General features: G+C 44.3%; 1 protein-coding gene across 1 annotated transcript in view; it reads right to left on the bottom strand.

Moving 5' to 3' along the window:
* The window catches only part of BLK (BLK proto-oncogene, Src family tyrosine kinase), a 44107-nt gene extending 19815 nt beyond the window's left edge, over nt 1-24292 (bottom strand). Inside the window, exons 1-4 of the mRNA XM_069850579.1 lie at nt 24186-24292; nt 23882-24085; nt 6494-6596; nt 4401-4449 (exon numbers count right to left, since the gene is read on the bottom strand). Coding sequence (XP_069706680.1) covers nt 4401-4449; nt 6494-6595 — 151 coding nt within the window. The 5' untranslated portion in view covers nt 6596; nt 23882-24085; nt 24186-24292. The remainder of the gene's footprint in view (nt 1-4400; nt 4450-6493; nt 6597-23881; nt 24086-24185) is intronic.

Below are 24292 nucleotides of genomic sequence, written 5' to 3'. Positions count from 1 at the left end.
TCATTGTTGCCTTCTTGAGAAAGTTGTTATCATGCAGCTTCTTTGACATGAAAGGTTTCTGGGCATGTGGCTGTGTCAGAGTGTCCACAATGGTTACGCTCACCCACATGCACCGTTCTGCCCCTCTTGGAAGTAAAATAATGTCATTGTTCCACTTCTACCTTGAAAAACAGAAGTGAATGTCTAAACGTCTTTAAGCACAGAGTGGCCACGTGTGCCCAAAAATAAAACAAACAATGTAGTTCTGATCTTGAAGCAACTGACATAAATAGAAATAAACAAAACCAAAAATGGGAGAGGAAGAGAAAAAAGCTGGAGAAATATTCAGATCACCTCTTATTCTCTTCTCAACATACATGTTCACTTAAGTGAAGCGGAAGAAGAAAAGTTCTCTCTGCTCGAGCCAGCAAGACTTGCCATCTCAGGAAGAAAGTGACTCTTCCCTTCTCTGAATCTGTCACCCTACCGAGAAACAGTGTCCGTAACACTTGGCCTGTTTGATCACACTAAGTCATGAGTGATGCTACAGCAGAGAAGCCGTCAGGGCTGCTAGGAGTGACACCTTTACAGATAACGCTAGCATCCCACAGACTTTGATTGTAAGCCAAACACATGTTGGTTCAGAGCTGCTGTCAGGAAAGTGAGATACCAGCTCGGTTTGCATAGGCTGAGTGCCAGTTTGATGGCTTAATAAAAATTATTTCATTCAGTCTTCCCACCACTGCCCTGTCATGCATGGAAGATCTTTGCAACCATCTCATGGCTATGGAGCCAGGCTGAAACTGTGCCAGGGTCCCCCAGAGGACCGTGATTTAGAGCCATGCTAGGATGGTCATGGGGTGAATGACAACTTGCAGTATATGTGTTGGCTCATTTGGTTATGAGTTACTTCTGAGCTATGAGTTACTGCTACTGAAAATGGGCCCAGCTTTCTCTTCTAGCATTGCTTGGGCTGGTTCATCAAAGTAAACTTGTGCTAGAAAAGCATTCCATCAAAACACACAGCTTGCTGGTGGCACACCAGCATTTTTGCTGCTGTCACCAAGAGGAATGCCATGAGATCCCATTGGTGGAGACGTACAAGGCTATGGGCTGAGACTGTGCATCTCCCAGCTGGTCAGCAAGTCCAGATGTGACACTTTGGGAGATGTCTCTTGGGTCATCGAGGCTTGCACTGCCAGAGTGTTTTCTATCAAATACCTTTCTGCTTTGACACAGTGAATGTTTTTGTGGATAATTTCTGTTTTTCTCATAAAATCGTATCAGATCCAAATGAACAACTTTTTTTATTAGAAAATGTGAACTTTTTGAGCAATTACCTCTCACTTTCCTTCCCCCTATTGCTTTTGATTGGCAATGCCTGTTTCTGATGAGAAGTTTTATTTCTCATTGAAAAGTCAACCTTTACAGTAGAAGCAATCCCTCCTTTTCCCAATTAAGCTGAAACCCATGCTTCTGCCAGCATTCCTTTCAAACTCAGATCTGTATTCAGGGAATAACAACAAAAACAACTAAAAGCTTTGATGCTGATCTTGAGATGTCTCAAAAGACCTCAATTTCTAGAGGAAACTTAGCTTCCATCCCCTGAAAATCAGCCCTATCCATGTTATAGGGGGAAAAAGCAAGCGCAGAGGTGCAAGAAGTTGCAGTTCCTCAACCGGAATAACTGGTCTTGCATAGAGACCTATTTTTTGTGCAGTGGCAGTTTGTTATAATGCCTGAGGACAACACCCAAAACAGCCAGCTCTCTCCACTAGTGATAGATAAATCCAGCTGTGAGCACCTGGCAGAGCAAACACAGGAGTTATTCTATCCATCTGCTGCTTTACATATCAAATACAAAAGGATAGCAGCAGATGTAGCAATGGAGCTGCTGTTCTTGGGAACCACCATCTCGGGCTGAGATTTTGCTGTGCTGGGGGCTTTAGAAATGCAGAATTAAAGGTGTTTTGACTTCACGGAGATCTAGAATGGACCTTAAAGACATCATAATGACACAGGAAGGACGTGGGTCTGTTGGAGCGAGTCCAAAGGAGGCCACAAGAGAGCTGGAGCACCTCCCAAACAAAGACAGGCTGAGAGAGTTTGTGTTGTTCAGCTGGGAGAAGAGAAGGCTCCAGGGAGACCTTAGAGCAGCCCCCCAGTACTGAAAGGGGCTCCAGGAAAGCTGTGGAGGGAGTCTTTTTCAGGGATAGGATGAGAAGGAATGGTTTTAAGATGAATGAGGATAGAATTAGATTAGATATTAGGAAGAAATGTTTTCCTGTGAGGGTGGTGAGGCACTGGCACAGGATGCCCAGAGAACTCGTGGCTGCCCCATCCCTGGAGATGTTCAAGGCCAGGTTGGATGAGGCTTTGAGCAATCCGATCCAGTAGATCAGATTGGAACAGGATGATCTTTAAGGTCCCTTCTTACCCAAACCGTTCTACGATTCTATAAGTGCTGAGGGAACCACAGTAAAATTAACAAAATACTCACACGGTGAAAGAAAACACCTCAAGTTAAAAGTGAATTGGTAATGCTGCCAATAATGTACTTGAATGCAGATTTACAGATCCATTACCTTCCTTTGTGTTACTTACATTAAGCAAAATAACATCAGGACGAATTAGGCTTTCATTAATAATAATAAATTATTTCGAAGATAGTGATGTGAAAGCTTGAAACTGCAAAACAATTTGCACAAACTGGGATCAGGAAAAAAATTCAAAATGTAAGGACCACAAAAAAAAAAAAAAGGAAAAATAAAGAAAATAAGGTTTTAATTTTACAGTATTTCACACTTCCATAGTCAATAATTTTGCCTGATTGAACTTGAAGTGCTCCCACAGAATACTGTTCAGGTCTTTGATTTTTTTTTTATATGATTGAATTGCCTGGATTTTGCATTTCTCTAGCAATTCATTTTTATTGCTTTCTTTCTTGAGCAACTAGAGTGGAATTTCACTGGGACCAGACGATCTTTAAAGTCCCTTCCAACCCAAACCATTCTATGATTTTATAAGAATATCTCAGGTATTACAAATATCGCGTATAGTTTCTATCAGCTCATTTTACCACACAAGGCAGAGTCAGACAGAGCCTTGCTTCTGAAAACTCAAGCACTGGTAGAGAAAAATAAGAAGTTCCCCAGACTGTGAGTGTGAATATTCCTCCAAAACTGGAAGTGAACCTAAGAAACAAAAATATTTGTGAGAGCTGAAAATGGCTAACATGGTACTTAATGCATTTTTCAGCATCTTTCCACTTCTGCCTTCTGGCGTGACACAGAAGTAAAAGCCGCCTCCTTGAAGATCATTTCTGTTGTGCTTCTCAGCAGAGTGAGAAGATTGATAAAAACCCTGCTATAAATGGGCGATGTCTGCTCAGTTGTGAGGGTAGGAGAGCACAGCCACTTGGAAACACAGAGGGAAAACAACTTTGCAAAAGAAATCATGGTTTCTGGAAAAACGGTACTTCCACAGAAATGAACCCTAATTCACATGGTTCAATCCTACACCTCCCACAAATTTGTCTCTATTACAAATATCAGTTTTGAAGAACATTTTAATGTTGCAAGATTTCTTCTGTCTGCCACACAGCAGAGACCCTCCATCATCATCCATAATTCGATGACGACTGTTCCACCTATCCTATTTCTTTGTCACCTCACTTTATTTTTTCCTCATGTCCTGTCTCCTTTAATCCTACACTTTTCCCCAAGTGAGGAAGTTTTGTGTGTTGCTGACTGCTTTCCTTCAAATTTCCTCTATTTTTTGCCCTCTTCTAATTCTCTCTCTCTCTCTCAGTCCTTAATCTGCACAGCTTCTTTGACAGAAAAATATACAAGTTGCTCTTGGAAGCTGAGCAGAGGTAGCAAAGGGCTTCCTGCTAAAAGGCAATAATCTACAAAACACCGCCTGGAACCCGCAGATAATTATAGAGGTGGATGAAGCCAACAAAGAGTCTCCAAGCAGGGGCTCTGCACATCCTTATTTTACACTCCTTTCTTTCCTCTTGTTCTCTTTGTAGTCTCTCTGGGCTCTCTGATGCCTGCTATTTCCTCTGAAATTTTCAGCTAACTGGTTATAGCATCCACAGCCTGTCACACTGCAGACAGGGCAGCAGACAGAGAAATCTCATACACTTGATGTCTCAGATATTGCTTCGCTCAACCAAGGAAGAAGACTACTTTTCCTTCTTAATTTCTTTGATGAGCAAGGGAAGCTGGCAGCTACAAACAGTTAGGTGTAAACTGAACCTTCTGAAACACACTGACGAACTCCCCACCCAGCAATACTAAAGATACAGAAATTGCGCGCCTGTGACATAACGGCTCGTTCTCAAGACCTGCTGCTGAGGGACCACCACATTTCGAAACCCCATGGGAAGAAAACAGCAACCGAGCTAAGAATCTTACCTTGTACAGAAGCTTGGTTTAGATGAGAGATGTTGATAAATTGTCTGCCCTTCGGTAGAAATAGGAAGGAAAAAAAAAACATTTATTACTTTGCTGTGTTTGCAGGAAGATGTGCTCTCGGCTTCGCAGATGAGTGGGAGTCTGATCTGGAGCCCACTGTGGTCAGTTAACAGCCCCTGCATCTGTCTCCATATGTGCCGTGATGGCTTTAGCACATTTTGCCTTGATGTGTTCATAACTGTCTTGGCAGTCAGTTTGCATAATCTTTGTTTCTTCTGGGAATAAAAGCATAAATCTGCTACCCACTCATTGAAACCCTGGTCTATCTAACTTTTGTTTACTGATACCAGATTTTGGATCAATGAGGGATGAGATATGAATGGTCCCATTGAGAAATGAGGAATGCAATATTACTTGAAGTGAAAAGCTCAGGATGATCTTTGCCACTAATGTCTCAAGACTCAGGAGATGTTAAAAAATGGAGGTAGTAACTTACTAGCAAATTAAATAGCAGCGAGGTACTGCAACTCATCTAGGTGCACATTTAAACCATTGACATGGTCCCTAGTTTGATTTGGCCCAGACCCTGAGAGTGGCAAATTGACCATAGGACACTCCTAATCCATAGCTGGGATGCAACAACCTTGGTTTGAGGGCTACGAGTTTAATACTATGAGAACAGCCAGGTGGGCTCTGTTGGCCTCTACCTGACTTCAAATGCCAATACTGTCATCAGTCCAAGATACAGTACCCAGTGACTAAAATGCGTGTTTGATGACTGCCAGATATTCTTATACACGTGCAAAAGGACTGAACAACAGACATTGAATCAAAAACATCTAGCACTTTTGGTCCATACCACCCTTTCACTCCTACTTAGCGGCAGTGTGGGGTGGGAGAGCTGCTCATACACTACTCTTTCTAATTTAACTGAAAGAAATATGGATTTCCCCTGACATGTTAAAGCTTAGTGCCTGTGGCAAAAATAAAAAAGAGTGTCAGAAGGTGATTGATGGCACGGTATTTACACTCAGAGCAGCTCCTCTCCAGTGAGATGGAGAGAAGAAATTTCAGAAAATAGTATCTTACTGGCCACTGTGACATCTGTTGTCATGAGAACTGGACTTCATGACCATGGGAGAACTCAGAAATGAAAGTAAAGGAGTGGAAAACATCTCCACCTGTCATCAAAAGTGATGATAGGCAATTCCCTTCCCTTCTCAGAGCTCAAGACTTGAGCTGATTTTCACACACCAGTTGCATCTAGCCTTTCTCTTGTGCTGGATGCTGGGTACAGTACTGATAAGAAAAGACCAACATCATGTCTTCTGTACAGCAATAGACTGATAAAGTGACTTCGCAAGTTTAAATGATTTTGTCATTTGAGGTTCCCCGAATTCTACCCTAGTGTTTTACTGATCTGTGTCCATGCATACAGAGATCATATGAATTTAAAAGGAGCAGCACATTCTCAGCATGCCTGATTCTCAGCCCACCTCAACCTATATTATCTGTAGACCCTCTTTAGTGAATCTGTTGTCCTCCCTGGTGGCACAGTTTCCATTGCGGTTTGCAGCTTTGAATCGTAGCCTGAATCTGACTGATCTTTGCACCGTTTGCAAGTCAGCAACATCAGCTTGGGTTGCAAAGTGCTGAAGACAGCAGCCCTGCCTAAAAGAGATGGGGATCAGCTCAAAAATGACTCGTGTTTAAGCAATGTACACCACACAGAGCAGCAGCCTCTGCATCTTTTCTCTATCATGCCTATCCTGCTCTCCAGTTGGGCCCACAGAGTTAATTGTTCCAGTCTCAACACAGCACAGCCTTTCAGCACAACGTCATCTGCAGCCCTCTCAGATAGTTCACAGCCATAACATATCCCTAAACAGAAAATGTCACCCTTTTTGACGGCAAAAAAACATAGAGCAAGAAAGGGTTGATTGAACGGTTCACGCCACATTAAGAAACTCGTGGTGGAATGCTAGGCATAAACATTTTTTTTCTGCCCTTTGGACAATATTTACCACTTGCTAACTCCAGAAACTAACTGAGCTGTGGAGGACCCCAAAAGGACAAAAAAACTGCAGACTTACCTTGGGTGGGGCAGGAGGAGGCTTACTCTTGGTTTTTGGGTTGCTCCCAGAAGTGTGTTTCTCACTGGATGTCAGCTGGTATTTGCTCCCGAGCAACCCCATCCTGGAAGGAAGACCAGAAATTACTTTTTAATGGGACTGCTCTTTGGAGAAGGAGCAGACGCTGAGGAACAAAACAGTCTTCTCACTCATGAAGAACAAGTTGGAGAAGAGGCAGTCCCACTGCAGGGCAGTGGGACAGTGGGGAGAAGAGTCTAAAATCATTCCATGCACAGCCCTCCTACTACCTTGGACCTTGTGAACCCCACAGTTTCTGTTACCACACAACCCTGCTGTTTCATACTTTGCATATGTGGCTCATGGACACTGTAAGTCACCCAAAACGTAAATGGGCACAAATCTATTTTGGATATGTCCTCATCCTACGCAGAGACCCTCATCCAGCACAGAGCGGACTTGCTCCAACATCCTGGATGCAATGCTGGAAGGTTGAAGAGAGGATGCTGGAGATCCTAGGGTATATCACTCTGCTGAGCTGTTCAGGTGTATCAGGCTTCAAGAGTGTCACATAGTCCTGAGCCCCTGAAAAAGTGTGGAACACTTGAAGCTGGCATTACTGAAGTGCTGTTGCCACAAGTGCCTAAGTTATCTACACCATCCAGCTCCAAATCCTGCCCTGGACCATGCTTTGAACCAAAAGCATTGAAAGGTGCAAGTTACAGGTCCATAAAACCTCAAACCACCCAAACCCTGAATACTTATAGCTGAGCAAAGACACTTTAGCTGCTATTCTTGCCAAAATACTTCAAGGTCTGCAATGAACACGAAGGATTGGGGATGGGAAGCCCAGGAACCAATGTGGCTAGTGAGTTCCCCCAAACATCGGTCTGACACTGTGTCATGATAGTTAGACTCCCACAGATGTGTCCAAAAAAGCTTCCAGCAAACCAGACTTAAGTGAAAAATATTCTAGTAAAAGCAACTTTTTTTTTTTTCCTAGCATGTATCTAATATTTTGAAACCTGGAACTCTGAAATGAGGTTTCTAACAGAGTCATTCCAATATTTCAAGGTGTTAATTCTTGGAAATAGCTTCTTCTTTTCACGTCATTTTTATTTTCACTGATAAAGTGAGCAAAATGGAAGTAATTGGTGAATTATTTCTGGATAGCCCAATACACATTTTTCATAGAATCACAGAATCACAGAATCATAGAATCATAGAATCATAGAATGGTTTGGGTTGGAAGCGTCCTTAAAGATCATCCAGTTCCAACACCTTCCACTAGACCAGGTTGCTCAGGGCCTGATCCAAAGTGGCCTTGAACACTTTTAGAGATGAGACATTCACAGCTTCCCTGGGCAACCTGTTCCAGTGTCTCACCACTCCCATCCTAAAGTATTTCTTCCTAATGTTTCATCTAAATCTTCCCCTTTCCAATTTAAAGCCATCCCCCCTCAACTTATCACCACATACCCTTGTAAAAAGTTCCTCTCTAGCTTTCTTGTAGGACTCCTTCAGGTTTTTCCCCCAATCAAAAGTTTTTCAGCATCCAAATTTCTCTGACGTGAGTTTACAGATGGTCAATATATCTGTACCAAGGACTCAGCACTGCACTGGACACTGACAACACGGTGGGAGGGGAAGTTTTTCCTACAGCAAATTCATTTTAATTTGGAAGCCCCCCTTCCAGGTTGCAACCAGGGTTTGCTTTGCTTAGGAGATCTGGTTGTCGTGTAATGGCAAATGATTTATTAAGTGAGCTTTTTCCACTCTTTCACTTGCAAATTGGTGGAAGATAACTTTGTGACAGGATTTCGGATTCTGAATGGTGTTATTTCCCAGGATAGTAAGCAAGAGTAGCTGGAGTTCCCTTTTCACCTAGGGAACTTCAAGGTATCATTTTAAGTCAAGGCTAGATGATAGACAAGTTTTAGACACCACTCATCACCAACCATGAAAGGCTCAAAGTCAACCTATGTGTTGGACATCTGTCTCTGATCCTTGATCTCACTGCAGCATCTTGGGGTCTTTGATATACTCTGCTCCCAAACGAGAGATACAGACATGTCAATTATTGTCTTTTCAGCAGAGTTTATGGGATGTGAGATACAGCACAACTTAGCAATATGCTTTGACTTCCAGTCATGTCACAGGATGAGCTTACTGACCTTTAACAGTCTCAAGTTGCACTAGGGGGGGTTTAGATTGAATGTTAGGGAAAATTTCTTTACTGAATAAGTGGCAAAGCATTGCAACAGCCTTCCCAGGGAAGTGATGGAACCTCCATCCCTGGAGGTGTTGAAAAAACAGGTAGACATGGCACTCTGGGACATGTTTCAGTAGTGGTGTTGGGCTGATGGTTGGACTTCATGATCTTGGAGGTCTTTTCCAACCTTAATGAATCTATGATTCTACTGGAGGACTGATGGACCATCTGCAGGATGACGGAAACACCTCTCCGCATGTTTGTAGAAACCAAGCTTTCTCCCCACACACACGTGTCAAAGACACGTCTGTGAGAAGCGGCGCAGAGAAGCGAACAGCATGTCTCAGCACAGCTGGGAAATGGAACCAGCTAAAAGTCTCCCACAAAGGTCACTCCGTCCCACCCATGCACATTGGCACAGCTCTAGGTGTTCACAGTCCCTACTATATCCACCCTTTGTGCTCTCCGGGTTATTTCTGCAGCCTCTGGGAGCCAAGGTGACCATCCTTCATGCCAGCAGGTGCTTTACAAAATCCCAGAATAGCGCTGCAGGCAAATGTTGCCAGATGTGGAGAGCTGCTGCTGAGCTCCCAGCCCATAATTTGTGGAGATTACATTTTTTTAAAAGTAATTCTTTTAATCAAAGAATGATGGCCAAGATGAATGAACCTTGTTCCACAGCGTTTCTGCTTCTGATTAATGGTTGTTTTTTAAAAAAAATTAGCTTCACAAAAAACCCCTAATCTAATAGTAGCTCTCATGGCCTTTTTTTTTTTTCTTTTTCCAGCGGGAAAGAACTCTGGGAGAAATTAGTAACTCAGAAAAGCATGAGAATTTCCTTTGTTGAATTTACAGGTTTTCACATCTAAAAATGTTCGCTTATTTTTAGCGACTGAGAGTGGGGAAACTTGTTTCTTCAACTTTATTCAAGTTGGAAAAAAATGAAGTTTTCAAAACCAAGTTCTTTTTAAAGCAACCAGAAATCAAAATGGAACAAAAAAAAAATTAAGGCAATGCAAACTTTTTCTTTATGCTTGAAATGTTTTCGCAAAAAAAAAAAAAAAGTCTATCTTAGCTACTGATAAGATTTGATTGAAAATATTTGATGTAGAAGTCTTCCTGGGAGAGTCAAGCAAGCCTTTGCTGAAGAAGTGAACACGCATCAGAGCAGTGAGCTCTGTGTAGCATCCAGCTCTGAATGCATGTGGGACAGATGTGCAGGTCTCAGGCATCCAGCAGACCTACATAAGACCTCTAAAACGTGCTGTGTGCCCCGTGTTGCAGGATGACAGAAGGTAATTTTAGTAACCTTCAGAGCAGCAGTTAAGGAGACATTTTGACCAATAAGACCTGGATGCAGGTACAGATGTTGTCACAGCAATGAGTTAAAGGGAGGTCTTCTGAAATTCCCACCACGGGGTCCTGCTGCAGGAGCGTTTCTGGTGGCATTTGGACAACGTCTTGATGGTGAAGAGCAGAGGATGTGACTAAATGTCCTATCGCTCACCCATCTTCAAAGAGGGCTGGCAAACACACCCGACAAGAGTCATCCATCAAGCTGAATCCAGAACTCCAGGGGGCCCGAGGTCCAGTAGAGGTGGATACTAGACTTTGCTGACCACAGGGTTTGGAATCCTGCCTTGCACCCGTGTTGTCTTCTTACGAGTGCCCAGGGCAGGCTAAAGCAAACAAATTTGACCTAATGGATGTGCTTACTTCTTTTGTAAGCTGCAAGCACAGGCTTATTGCCCATCTCGTGTTTAGGGTGCACACCATCTACTGCAGTTGACTGGTTTCTGCTACCCAAAGAAGAGAGCTCTAAACTTATTTCTGACATGAATACAGCACTATCTTCTACAACAGAGATGTGGATAACACAGCCAAAAAGCCTTGGGACTGCATGGGCTGGCATAGGGAAAAAAAACAAGACAGGATGTAGCAGAAAAGCAGAATTGTCATCTTATTATTTGCCTCGTCCCCATGAAACTGTGCCCTGGAAAACAGGTTAAGACTCAAGCAAGCCAATAGTATTTCACTGTGAGGGCAGCTCCAAAAAAACCCACAAGCCCAGTAAAATCACAAAATGAGCCCCCTTTCCACTCACATTATAAGGTGGGTCCAACAATGTGTTTTCGTAGTTCACCCAGATTAGATATTTCACTTCATTTTAAAACTTCAGAATGTTTTTTTTAAGGAAACACATTTTAAAAGGAAATGGCCTTAAAGAAACCCAACTCCAGATTACTTTGAAAATGCAGACATAACCAGTTATGAAGGCTTTTCAATACTGAATTTCTCTTAGCAAGTCCTTCCCTTCTAGAAAGAACAGCTGAAATCAACTCACATTGGATACAATAAATGAAGTATTCCAGATCTGCATTTTACATCAGTGAGGAATAAAAAAGTTCATTAGACAAAAAAATACCCCCAATTCTAGGCACATCCCAGATGCATTAAATTCTCTTTTTCATCTATAAAACCTGTCACGCTTGGGTTGTTTTGGAAGACACAAATCCAGAGAATTAGAACTATAGAATCATAGAATCACAAAGGTTGGAAAAGACCTTTTAACATCATCAAGTCCAACCATCAGCCCGACACCACTGTGCCTACTAAACCATGTCCCAAAGTGACACAGCCACTTGGTTTTTGAACACCGTTGCCTGGGCAGCCTGTTCTGAAACTTCATCACTCTTCCAGTAAAGAATTTTTTGCTAAAATCCAATCTAAACCTCCTTAGGCACAACTTGAGGCCATTTCCTCTCATCCTATCACTTGCTACTTGAGAGAAATTACTGAAGAACTTGGTGAGATCAGCTACTTAAATATGGATGGAGATTTGCTACAAAAGCATTTTCTACTGTTTTCTACTTTTTCTGGGTTTCAGTCAAGTTCTTTTTCACCTTTTTTCTTTTATTTTATTTTTAAATGTAGAGGCTGTGCTGCTAGGAGGTGGTTAGAAGGCAGCTACAAACAAGCGTGCTCTGCTATAAACAGCACTGACCATGCAGAAGGTCTGTCTCAGAGGCAGAAGGGTACGGCCACCGTGGCTGAAGTATTGGTGAAGCCTCCTTCCTGCAAGTGGGAGGGCAGTGAGACCTCCTACGATGTTACACAGTGTTGGGTCTCCAGCTAACATCAGGGTGAATTTCATAGCTGAAAGATGCTGCTTAGCAGGACCAGGCTGCATCAGGAGGAATTACAGCAGTGCAGAAAATCTCTGTGAAGAGCTGGAGATTGTGGAGCCACGAGCATCATGGGTTTTACTGGGGAGTGAAGCAGATGCCTGGATCGCATGTTGCAGCCTTACTGGAGAACTGGGAATATTCTATGGGCAATGTTCAGATCCAATCCAGTCCTGGTCCTTGTTGGACGAAGATACCAGGTGGCATTTCTGCTTGCATTAAAACCTCTTTCAAACACTCTGACTTGTGTAAAAGACCTCGGACGGAGGCAGCCCCCAGGAGCAGTCCGGCTCTCCAGCTAATGTTGGTGAGGTGCTAACACTGGTGCTGTGCTCCTGCAGGTCCCAGTTTTGAACACAGCCAGTGTGGACAAAGTGGTCTTGGCAGTGCCCATCCCTTGCCAGCCCTGAGAAGCCAGAGGAAAAATCCAGGACCTCTGTGATTTACCCCTCAGTGACTTCAGGGTATGCATTGCAGAAACAGGATTGGAAACCACCAGCTTATTTTGGGTTCCCTTACTTGCTGTGGTCAAGTCCTAGCCAGTGTGCCATTTCCATCGCAACTTAAGTCTGCTGTGGTCCTATGTCCTTCATCAGGCAATGCTTTGCAGGTGAACCTGGCCCAAGCCAATGAACCCAGCAGAAAATCTGGTTGTTCCTGACCTTTCTGAAGATGTGGGACACCCCATGGTAGAAGGCTGCATGCGAAGCTGGAGGGTGGGAGCACACAGAATTCCAGAACTCCGAGTTTAAAGAGAAGCAAAGAGTTTCTTGAATGAGAAAAAGGATGGGAAAATGGGAAAAAAAAAAAATAAAGGCTTCTTGCTCTTTCCAGAAGTAGAAAACAGCCTGTTGCTGCCAGAGTGGTCATTCATTAACCAAAATATCTGTTTGGAGGAAAAATAGCTGCTTACACTGAGCATTGCACCCTGCTGGAGCAGGGCAGATGCTCGGCTGAGGTGCAAGAGGCTGTGGGCCAGGAGGCAAGGCCAGGGTTTGGAGTTCTGAGGGGCAGGGGAAGAGCAGGAGGGCAGGCTGCTTATCCTAAGTCTCTTGAACATGTTTTCCTCATGAGCTCACACCAGGTTCTGCCTCAGCAGAGTGGGACATAGAATCATAGAATAACCAGGTTGGAAGAGACCCACCGGATCATCGAGTCCAACCATGCAGCACAGGAGGGTAGGATGCACTAGTGGGAGGAACGAGGAGCATGGGGCCAGGAGAAGCAGCCACATCTTTGGGTACCTGCAGCATCTCCGAGGTCCTTCAGAAATCAATTTCTACAATGGCTGGAATTTCAACCCAAATTTCAACTTGAATTTATCTGCTGCCCGATGGGGATTTGGGCCAGACTTGTGGATAGGCTATGGGCAAGTTGGAGCACAACAATCCTTTCAAGAGGCCACCCCTAACTGAAGCCCAAGACCCATTGAAGTAGGTACATTCCATGCTGACTTGGCCAAAACCCATGCTGCTCCATTTTACAGAGCTATCTGGGCACATCACAGTATCTGCAAGGGTGTGTGGAAGTCCTGGCTCTCATAGCCCTGGGGACATGAGGAGATGGATAAGATGTCCCTCCACATCTCTGTGTGAGGCCACCCATGTTTCTGCCATGGGAAGGGCCGCTCCCTTAGGCTCTGAATCCAAGAGGCTGCCTTTTCCTAGCAAGGAGACAGCATTTATTTGGACCAGCTAACCATGTTCCAAGAAGAGCAATGGAGCTGGTGGCATGTTTGTGCTCACCCACTCGATGCTGTCAGAGAACCCTTTCTTAGATCAGGTCGTAGCAGGAATGATGCTCCCTCCTACTATGGTCAGAAGAGGCAAAAATCCGTAGGGAAAGTTGTACATTTCCAGTTTCCCACCTGAATACCTCCAGCCACTTGGAAAGCCATGCCAGAAATAGCTACTGGATGCAGGGCCCCTCCCCTGCTCATCCCCAGAGCTCTGTTCAGCTCCAGCCAGCCTTCCCCACACTTACACCCTCTCTTCTCCGCCAAGCCCAGGGGAAAACACAAAGAATGGGAGTAGCAGGGTGTGCATGCCTGGCACTTACTTGTCCTCCTCTCTCCTTTTCCAAAGGGTAAACCAAGGGAACACCATCCCTGCAAACCATACTGTGCGGCTGAATCTCAGTGGCTGCTGTGTAGCGCCCCATGATCTTTCTACCCCACAGATCTGGGGGAAGGGAAACAAGGCAGGGGTGTGGGGAGGGCATCACAAGAAGGAGGGATGGGAGAGAGGAAGAAGACAGAGAAAAACCTGCTAGGTTTCTCCCCACCCTCAGGGGAATGTGGATGGGGTGGATTGTTCCCTACTTGCCTGCTTCCTATGCGGCTGGTCCTGGAAACACGCTCTGAAGAAGAACGAACCACTGATCCGACCCATGACAGATGCTCCATGGGGCTGAGGACCCTTGCAGAATTTCTCTGTTAGAGACTTCTGGCTCCCACCGCATCTACACCATCCATGGGACCGACAGCTTTGAACATTTCACTCCCAGGTTGCAGGAGCAGCCTGATTTTGCAAATGCTTTTAATGGACTTTCTTTTTTTAATCAGGCCTTTGTGTCAGAGCCGATTCTTTCCTTTCCCCCAAGGATTCCTTGCTCTATTTTAAATATAAAAATGTTCATCTGGGAGGGGGTGGGAGCTGCACTTCCCAGACACCCTGACCAATGAAAATAGCAGTGGAGAAGGCAAGAAACCCAAAGAGAATCCAGACACAAAACCCAGCAAAACCCACAGGCTGTTAACAGCTGTCATTAAAAACAGCTACAATGGCTGTGAATGGGTTGTGTTTCCACTACACAAACCACTAAATTTTAGGAAACAGCTGAACAAACTGGCTTTGCAATGATCTTTCCTTTCTGCAATTAGAAAAAGACCTTTTTTTTAGATGAAACACATCTTGTTCCAGTAAGCCCCAACCCTCTATGAACCTACTCAATTGTAGCAGAGATGAAGACCTGGGCAGGGACCTGTGAGTGACTCTGAGGAAGTGACTTTCTCATTCTGCCTCAGCATGTTCAGTCGGGAGACTGAAATGCGTCTGTCTTAGGAGATAAAAGAAGGATTTGTTTCTACAGACTCCTGAGGCTTCCTGTAGGGTGCATAAAAAGCTGGCTTCTCCGGGGTGTTTTCAATGTGTTTGCTTAAGCTGTTGCAAACATGAGGTCACCAAAAAAACACTGTGTAAACCTCTGTGGTTAATCGAATGACATCATTTTTGTGTAATTGTGGTCAGCAGGAGAGAAGGGACTTGTGGTCTTAGTGACCTTGAGGCCAGAATCATCTCACGTAGTTTGCGTTTCAGCTGTTCTTACTGAGAAGGACAAACACAAGCTGACATCCGAGTGTGATGCATGACCTAAAGGTCACCCACGCACTGGGGATGTTATTTACAGGAGGAAAGGTTTCACAGAGCAGATCTAGGCTGAGGTCAAGACAGGACCTTTACTAGCTGTAACATCCAAGGACAAGACGAGGCTGGCTGAGGACATCATGCTGTGTGAGATGGGAGCAGCTGCTCAAGGATGCATGTGGCTGATGACCCAGCACTGTTTCTCAGGCTGTGAAATGCCCTCCCTGCTAAACCCCACCAAATGCGTGGCGTGGAAATCAGCCTTGGCCCTGCAACTGCTCTGTGCTCCTGACAAAGGAAGAAAACCCTGTGGAAGCCTACAAGGCTGTCTGGGTCATAAGCAGAGTCTGCAAGTGCTTGGACGTCATGCAATGCCTCTTCTCCTCGTCGTTGTACGTGGGTGGTTCTGAAGACAACCAGGACAGACATCCACCCCGTCACCCCTCAGCCAGGTGTGCTGCAGAGTCAGGCCTGACATTTGCATACCAAGGAGATACAGAAATGAGGAAGCCCTTGCAAACTTCTCCCTTGCCAGTTTGCATTTTGCTGGCTCAATTCTCCTCCAGCTAAGGGCAGGAGAAACAGCGGGCAGACGGAGGCATCAGTTTAGAGGGGAAGGGGGTGCTGGGGGAGGAGAGGACAATTTCAGGGTTAGCTGGAGCACTTTGAGCTTTAGGGTAGGGCCTCATCCTTTGGCAGAGAGTGCATCTGAGGTACCTGACTGCTCTTTGCTAAGCAAGCTTCACTTCCTATTGCTATGAAAAGGGAAGTTTCTTTTTAGAAAGCTGCTTGTCATCCAGCACTGAGGTAGGAAGGAGGAGCCACCACGAGGTGCAGAAAAGGTTTAGAAATAAGCTAGTGACTGCCAAGTCATCCTTGGAAACAGGGCGATAGTGTGGCAGCTCCAGACAGAAACCTGCTTCTGATTTGAGACACGTTCTCAATGCTGACAGTGGGGAAACCCAGCAGCTGCAGCCAGGCTGCTACAAAAGACAGAGATGGCCATGGTTCGAGCAGCTCAGAAGTAAGAACTAAAAATAAAAAGGGTTAGATATGGCATGCTCTGCCTATTGTATCACAGGGAGGTTTTTTGGTATCTAAGATATCCTGGCTGTGCCTCTGCATGTCATCCAGGGCACATGCCTTCACCGCTGTGCCTCCTCTTTCCTCTAGGCTGGGTATCTCATGGCTATGAGATGAGACCCAGGGTCAAGAAGCCCAGCTAGTTAGTGCCCTTCTACAATTTGCTTACTCAGTAATCATGAAACAACAGACCAGGTTTGCCCTTTGAAAGCAAATGGAAGGAGGCCACCGAGAAAGCATGTGAAAAAGGGCATTAAAAGGAGAGAAAGTCTCTTGCGTGGATCCTGGGTCACTCCAGATGGCCTCCATCTGCCCCCATTTCCCCAGCCTGAAAGTACAGAACGTAATCTCGCCAAGCTGAATAGGTTCTGTTCGGCAACGGTTTCCACCTTGGTTTCGTACATCAGTTCCCAGATGTTCTCCTCTATCTTTGGAGGCCTCTACATGAATGTGCAATCCTGAGGCTGGCTTGTCTCCGCTACCTCTTACAGTCCCCTGTAAGCTGGGCATAGAGACCAGAGGTCCAGGGGGTTTACCCTGTGGTCTCTTAGGCTTGCTGATAAAAAAGACCTCTAGGACCTACCACTCCATGGGACATAGAGTGGGACCAGAAAATGTGGCAGCCTCCCTCCAGATGACCTGCAGCCCACCAGGATGACCCCACAGCCACAGTCCTATACCAGCAGCCCGTTGCATAGCCTCCTTCTGCAGCAGCACACACTCCCACTGCATTTTATCCAGTACAAACTGAACCAAAAGCATTCTTGTTAAGGTGTCTGCTGCAAAGATGATTCCAGCTTTGATCTGATGCCTCCAAGAGGGATGAAGGCGCCTCTAATATTCCAGGTAGCCCACAGGCCTTCTTCCCTATACTGTTGCCGTGAACACTGAGCTGCTCATTCCCTCCAGATGTTGTTTTCATGATCTCGCCATGTATCTCTCTTCCCTGTTAGGAAGGAGCAGTCTAGTTTACCATCTGAACCTCCCTGTTTCCTTTACTCTAGCAGATTAAAAGCTTATTTAATGCAAGGTACTGTTGCTCATGGAAGATACGGATGCATTATAGCCAGCACACCAACCTCCATTTTGAGCTCTTAGACTTTCTGAGCTCTCTGAGACAGCATCTTGACTCATAAAGTAGGCTGCATCCAAACCCCTCATAGTCCCCATTCTGTACTAGCTCCTGTACTGTGTTTGGGAAGGTCTAGCCTGATTGCTCAGGTTGCACTGCCTGTTGAGTCTCTGCTTTCCAACAAATCCCACTGTGTTTGGGATGACACTCAGACACAGGTGCCTTGTGTAACCCTAGGAACCAGACCACTCCGAGCACAGGGTGGCGATGGGCTCCCTCTTCTTTCACTGTTGTTACTTATCGCTGAATCTTGTGGGCATTGCAGGGCTGTCTCAAGGGAATGGGATGAAAATGCAGCGGTGGCTTTGGCTAACGGTAACCAGTGGATATTCTGCTAGTAAGAACCACAAACAAATTTTGTCTGGCTCCAGTTAGGAAAAACATTTTGCAGGGAGAAAGTGATATTTTTTCTTCTAATATGTAAATAAGAAGACTCGTGAAAAGAAAAGTGAATATCTTGAAACAGACACCATTCTGGTGACCTCATGGAAGTGTGAATTTCCACTGTCTAGAATTGTTACAACTACTTGCAGAAAATAGCCACTGGAGAAGCAGGATCCCCAAGGCAGGATCAGCCCTCACAAAACCTTGCAAGAGGAGTCTGTGGTCCTTGCCTCTGAAAGCCTGCCCATGCTGGATTTGAGGGTGCTGATTGATAGGAATGATTGGACTCAATGATCCAGTGGGTCTTTTCCAACTGGTGATTCCATGGTTCTATGATTCTATGATTCTTTTCTCCCTAAACCAGTCTTCCCTGCCAGGCTTCCTCTACACTGCTCACATGATGCCTAATCCTGGCCACGTGCAACAGCCAAGACCCTGCCTCTGTATTATTCTCTTTTTGGTGCTAGTAAGCAAAAAAAACCCCAACCCAACACACCCCAGTCTTTAATCCCTGATTCAGAATTAGAAGATAAGCTTGACTCTCAGAATTAAAAGAAAATTCAAACTTCCCTGTGCTGTCCTGAAGGACATAGAAATGCGGTAGAGGAAAGCCAAACCTCGCAGCCAGGACTATTGCACAAGTCATTATTTATGGCACAGAAGTGATGGGGTGGATCTACTCTCAAGTTACCTCATCTTTCATCTGGCCTAATTCTATTACATCCAAACCAGAAGAATTCTTATTTCTTGCTTTGCCAGTGTCTATACTCTCACTCAAATCAGCAGGACAGTTTGATGTCCTTGAGGTACTGCACTTAAACAATTAGGATTTCTTCCCTCTTGGCTATGAGCTCTCTTGTAAAGAGTTCCATGTTATCACAGACTCACACAATGTCTGGGGTTGGAAGAGACCTCTGGAGATCATCCTGTCCAATTCACCTGCTAAAGTAGGGTCTCATAGTGCCAGTGGCAGAGGAACATATCCAGGTGGGTTTTCAGTATCTCCAGAGAAGGAGACTCCACACCTTTCCTGGACAGCCTGTTCCAGTGCTTCGTCACACTCACAGGAAAGAAATTTTTTCCTCTTGTTCAGGTAGAACTTCCCTGTGTGCAAGTTTGTGCCCATTGCCCCTTGCACAGAAACTTTTACACAGAATGCTTTCTCCCACTTTTCCACCAAAACTTCCAGGGGAAAACAAAACATTCCTTAGGAAACTGCAACCCTTAAAAAGGTTCTGTCACAAAAATACCATGCATAGCAGCGCCTTTCACTGGAAAAAAAGGAATAATTCCCCATAAAGTTTGCTGTATTAATGTCTCAAGCAGCTGTGGTCTTCTTGTGCTTGTAAAATTCACGAAAGCATTCATTCACAGGATCACAAAGTTGGAAAAGACTCCCAGGATCATCAAATCCAACCATTCCTCTCAAACACTAAACCATGTCCCTCAGTACCTCATCCACCCATCTTTTAAACACCTCCAGGGATGGTGACTCAACCCCCTCCCTGGGCAGCCTCTGCCAGTGCCCAATGACCCTTTCCATGAGAAATGGTGAAGGCCAAATACGTAAGACACAGCCAGAAGAAACTCTTGAGATAAAAGTAAAGTTAAAGCTTTTATATGAATTTCTCCATTTGTTTATGTTTATCTTAGCTTTGCCTCATTCCATCATGTATTGCAGGTGATGCTGTAATCTTTCCATAGATAAAATTTAACCTTATTCAAAGACTACTTCTCAAGAACTATCCTCCCATACACATATTTTGGGATATTCTGCCTCAAATTTTCATAGTTTCAAGCTATTTATCATCAGCAGTTATTCGCCTAAATGTGGATGACATCATGTCTCGATCGACTGGGCTGAAAGAAGTCCTGCAGCTCCACTGTCTGTGGCATTTTGTCAAGTTTTTTTCTTTCCCACTCCAGGTTTTCATGGAGAAAAGAGGTATCATTTTATGAGGACACCACGTGTGACCTGACGATCCTTCACTACTAGCCACCGTGACCCAGGAAAGCACAGAGATCTAAGAAAACAGGAGACTGACTTTCTCTGTATGAGGATACAACCTATGCAGTAAACTGAGACCCTACGGGTTTGGGCGCCAGACCAATCACCTCTTTTACCTCCTGGCCATAATGACCTTTAAAGAGACAGCACAAAGAGTTTTTTTCAACCAACTTCATCCACCAAGTGTGTTGCATATTCAGCCATTGGTTAGGCACACCAGACACTCCAGGATCCATTTCTAAGCCATGTGTTTTCTATTTCTGTTCTGTCTCCTGTGTGCCTGCTGTTTGATCAATAACACATTTCACGGTTTCTGGAGGAGCTGAAATGATCAGTGAGATTTGATTAAATTTGGAGAATAATTTATAAAATCTGTAAATAAATAAAGAGGGTGAAATGCTGGAGAGAGATTTTGGAAAGCATATTTCACTTCAGAAGCCACAAAAAAGTGGTGAAGCATTAGAAGAGGCTGCCCAGCAAAGTGATGGAGTCACCACCCCTGGCGGTGTTCAAAAAACGTGTGGAGATGGAATTTTGGGACATGGTTTAGTAGGCATAGTGGTGTTGGGCTGACAGTTGGACTTGATGATCTTAGAGGTTTTTCCAGTCTTAACAATTCCATAATTCTATGATCCTACATATTTTTCAGGATGGCAGAAATGTAGGAATATGCTCTAGAAGGTCATTAATCTGGTGGACCTACACTGTGTCTGAGACACCACCTAACTTGCACCTCAAAGCTTTCAGTGATGGAAGCTCCCACTGCTCTCCATCTGTTTATCCTATCCCTCCAATTCCCATAACCTCAAAATTACTTCCTAACTATCAGCACTAATTGTCTTCACTGAAAGACCTACAACTTCTTGTCCTACCCATGGTGGACAAAAAGTTTATTCCTCCCTTCTTCTCAGTGACTCCAGTAAATGAAAGAACATTACTTCTTACAAAAATTCTTCATTGATCATACTTTCCACACCTTTGCTCAACTGTGTCCCTCTCCTTCGGGCATTTATAATTGAGTTTAGAAGTTTGAATAGGCAAGCCCACAATGTTTTCCAAATTCAAACTGACCAACATTAACAAAGGCGAAATTGCACCGTAAAACCACAGAAACATTGTTCTCCCACTCAGTTGCAACATTTTCTTGGAAAAAATATAATTAGAAAGCTATTTTTCTATTTCAACAGAAGGAGCTATTAGGTTTTTTGGGTTTTAGGGGGAACTTTTCTGCCTGGCCAGTGAAATGGATTCCCATGGAATCAACCCTGATATGGAAGTCAGACTGACCTGTGAGAAGCAAATGGCTTGTCCAGCGTGAAATACTGGAACTGGCTTATGTTTGTACTGCTTTTGTTGTGCCTTAGCATTTATTTTTAATAAATAATACCCTGTATATCTTGTTCCGTATGGTGATGTACTTCCTTTTGAGTTTCACAGTAATGTCCATCTGTGCAGCTACTTTTTCCACTAGAAACAGCAGGATCCTGAAGTTGTGATTTGTTGCCAAGACATCTGCCAAAGGGGAATTGTGTTCTTTTTTATCCCCTCAGCTACTTCTAATTTTGCAATTTGGTGTCAATCTAACGAGAAAGCTGACTTGCATCACATAAAGTGAAGATGTGAATGGAAACTTTGGGACTGCCAAGGGCTCCAGCAGGATTTAGCTCTTGTGAAATTTTTACCCATAATTGAACCCCATGGGCCTGCAGGAAATGATTGACTACAAGAGAACTCACCCACATGGAGTCAACGCTTGGTTGCCTCCAGAGTCTTGTCGACTGTGGAAAAGCAGCGAAGAAACTTGCTTTTTAACACAGAGAAAATGGAAAGAATGAGGGTAAGGAAGGAAGACAAAGAGCGATGAAGTAATAGCGTGCCTGAGTGCTCCTGCTCTGCACAACACGATGCTGTGACCCCCAAGAAATCCATAGTGCTCTGTTTCCAAACCTGACCAAGAAGACAAAAAGCCTGTCAGCACCTAAATATGGCTTCAAGGCCTTTATGGATTCTGATGTGCCCAGAATTAAAGGTTAAAAGGTCAGTCAGGCAGAATCATAGAATCATAGAATCATAGAATTACCAGGTTGGAAAAGACCCATCGGATCATCGAGTCCAACCATTCCCATTGATCACTAAACCATGTCCCTCAGCACCTCGTCCACCCGTCCCTTAAACACCTCCAGGGAAGGTGACTCAACCACGTCTCTGGGCAGCCTGTTACAGAATGTCACAAAGCAGAAATAAAAGATCTGATAGCCTTGCCTGAAGACACGTAGCCCAAATTGTGCAGAAGTAGGATGCTCAGCCTGGGATATTATGGGCTTATTTAGCAGGAAATGGAGAGCACACCATCCCAACTGAGAGCCCAGGGTATAAAAACACACCAGCGCACCCCACGCTGATTAAACAGAACACAGAAAGTCATTGGAAAAAATAATTAAAAAAAAGCAATAGCACTTTTGCAAAATTTTCACTTAAATACGTGTCTTGGGTCTTTCCTCCTCCATCAGAAAATGTAGCCTTCAATTTCTTAACCCTCAAAGAGCAGCAGTAACCGTATTTTTTGGCAGAACAAAGCAAGAATGGACCAGAAGTTGTTTTCACAGATTTTTGTGCGTAACTATAATGCTAATCCTGCAAGTCTGGGAGAGGGAACAGAATGTGGACAAGAAATCACAAGTTCTGCAGCCCTCAAATCTTCTAAATAAATATTACTTAAACCATGACAGAATGACTAATGGAGCATATCAATGAGGATGCCTTTGCTCCCTGCAGCTGTCGCTTTTTCCTCCTGAATCTCCATCTGCCTTCTCTCCTCCAGCATTTACCAGAGTAGAGACCACATGTGCATGCTCTGCGTGCAACAGGAACTCCCACTGCTGGCAGTGTTCACACCTTGTCCTGATTTTACACTTTTAAAAATCTATAATCAATTAAATATTACAGCAGCCTGGCAAGAAAGGCAAGAAACGCCCCCGTTTCACAACTCGGGTAGCTGAAGCACCTTGAAGAACATTGGCTTGCCAGGCATCACTAGCCACAGAGCCCTGAGCAAACACCTGGGGAGGTTTGAGAGGCAAATACTCAAAATGCTGCAACTGCTTTTCTCTCCCAGAAGTGTCTCAGCCAACAAAGTGGCTTCTGGGATATGAAGGCTACAAGATAGAGTGCTGTGGGAATTTGAGTTTACCCTAATTCTAACTAAGACTGGAAGTTATGGACTTAGTGTAGACTCTGCATGTGTGGGGATGGGAAGGGACCAGGGCGAGAAGCAGTACATGTATCCATACTACAACTCTTTTGAAGATCTCCAACTTGATAGAAACGTTGTCTACAACCACCAGTAACCTGGTTTTACCAGATTGAATGGAGGAGCTGGTGAAAAGAAAATATTACCTCCAAGGAGATCATACAAACTATCTGTGGGGAAAAAGAAAGCAAAGATCCTCAGCCCCAAACATACTTCTTGGAAGAAGGAGAATTAAAGCCTCAACCCTTCTCTGTGCTGTACATAGCATCCACAGGTTCAAATCAGCAAAAGTTGCTGAGTTGGAGCTTGAGCACCCAAACTTACACCTCCCCTTCAATTCAGAATTGGGTCTCCAATTTCACTTTCTCCTCTCTCCTCTACAAGGAATTCAGCTGGGAGAAACTCTTTCAACTCTTGAGGGGTTTTCGTTTACTTAAAAAATATTTTTTTTTAAGAGAAAGAGGTTCATCTGTGCCCAGGAAAGAATCCACTGGATCAGCTTCTGACTTAAAGCATCAGTCCCACCTCAGAGTGCCCCGATTTCAGCACTGAGACATGGCCAGAAGGAAAGAAAGAGATGTACCCTGCCCTGATCTGTGACAGACCATTTTCTTGAACATCCCGCTCCAGATTTTGAAGAGCTTAATTACCATCAGTCCATATCCAATAACCAGAGATGGACCAAATCTTTAAATGCTCTAAGTGGATGCACGCCATGAAGAATCAGCCAATAAACAGGTAGTGGGAATGAAGCAAAATTGCTTGCACTTACCTGGCAATTCCTTCGTTGGGATCAAATCATATCCCGTTCAATCCTAGTTGTCCACCAGAGTTAAAAAATCCCTTGTGGGGTGCGTACTTAAGAACATAAGCTCGTCCTGATAAGTTTAAATCCTTAGAGCGTGTAGAAAAAGAAACACTAATTCTTCTGGGTGCTGTCAGTTGACTGCTGCTAGTGGTTTCCTGTCAACAACAGCTGAATGACAAATCAAATTGGTTTGTTACACTTATAGCAACTATGGGCTGGTAGTATAACCACGCTGCTCATTTAGTGCTAATGTTAGAACCGTGTCTACCTTAGAAATACTGTTACCCACAAAGGCTTGGCGGACTATAAAAAGTACTGTCTTGCTACAGATGATGCCCCTAATCGCTCTCATTCAGGCTGCTGTGAGCTGGAAGT

The sequence above is a fragment of the Phaenicophaeus curvirostris genome, chromosome 2, assembly GCF_032191515.1.
Source record: "Phaenicophaeus curvirostris isolate KB17595 chromosome 2, BPBGC_Pcur_1.0, whole genome shotgun sequence".
Lineage (NCBI taxonomy): Eukaryota > Metazoa > Chordata > Aves > Cuculiformes > Cuculidae > Phaenicophaeus > Phaenicophaeus curvirostris.
This window is presented reverse-complemented; position numbering and strand designations above follow the sequence as displayed.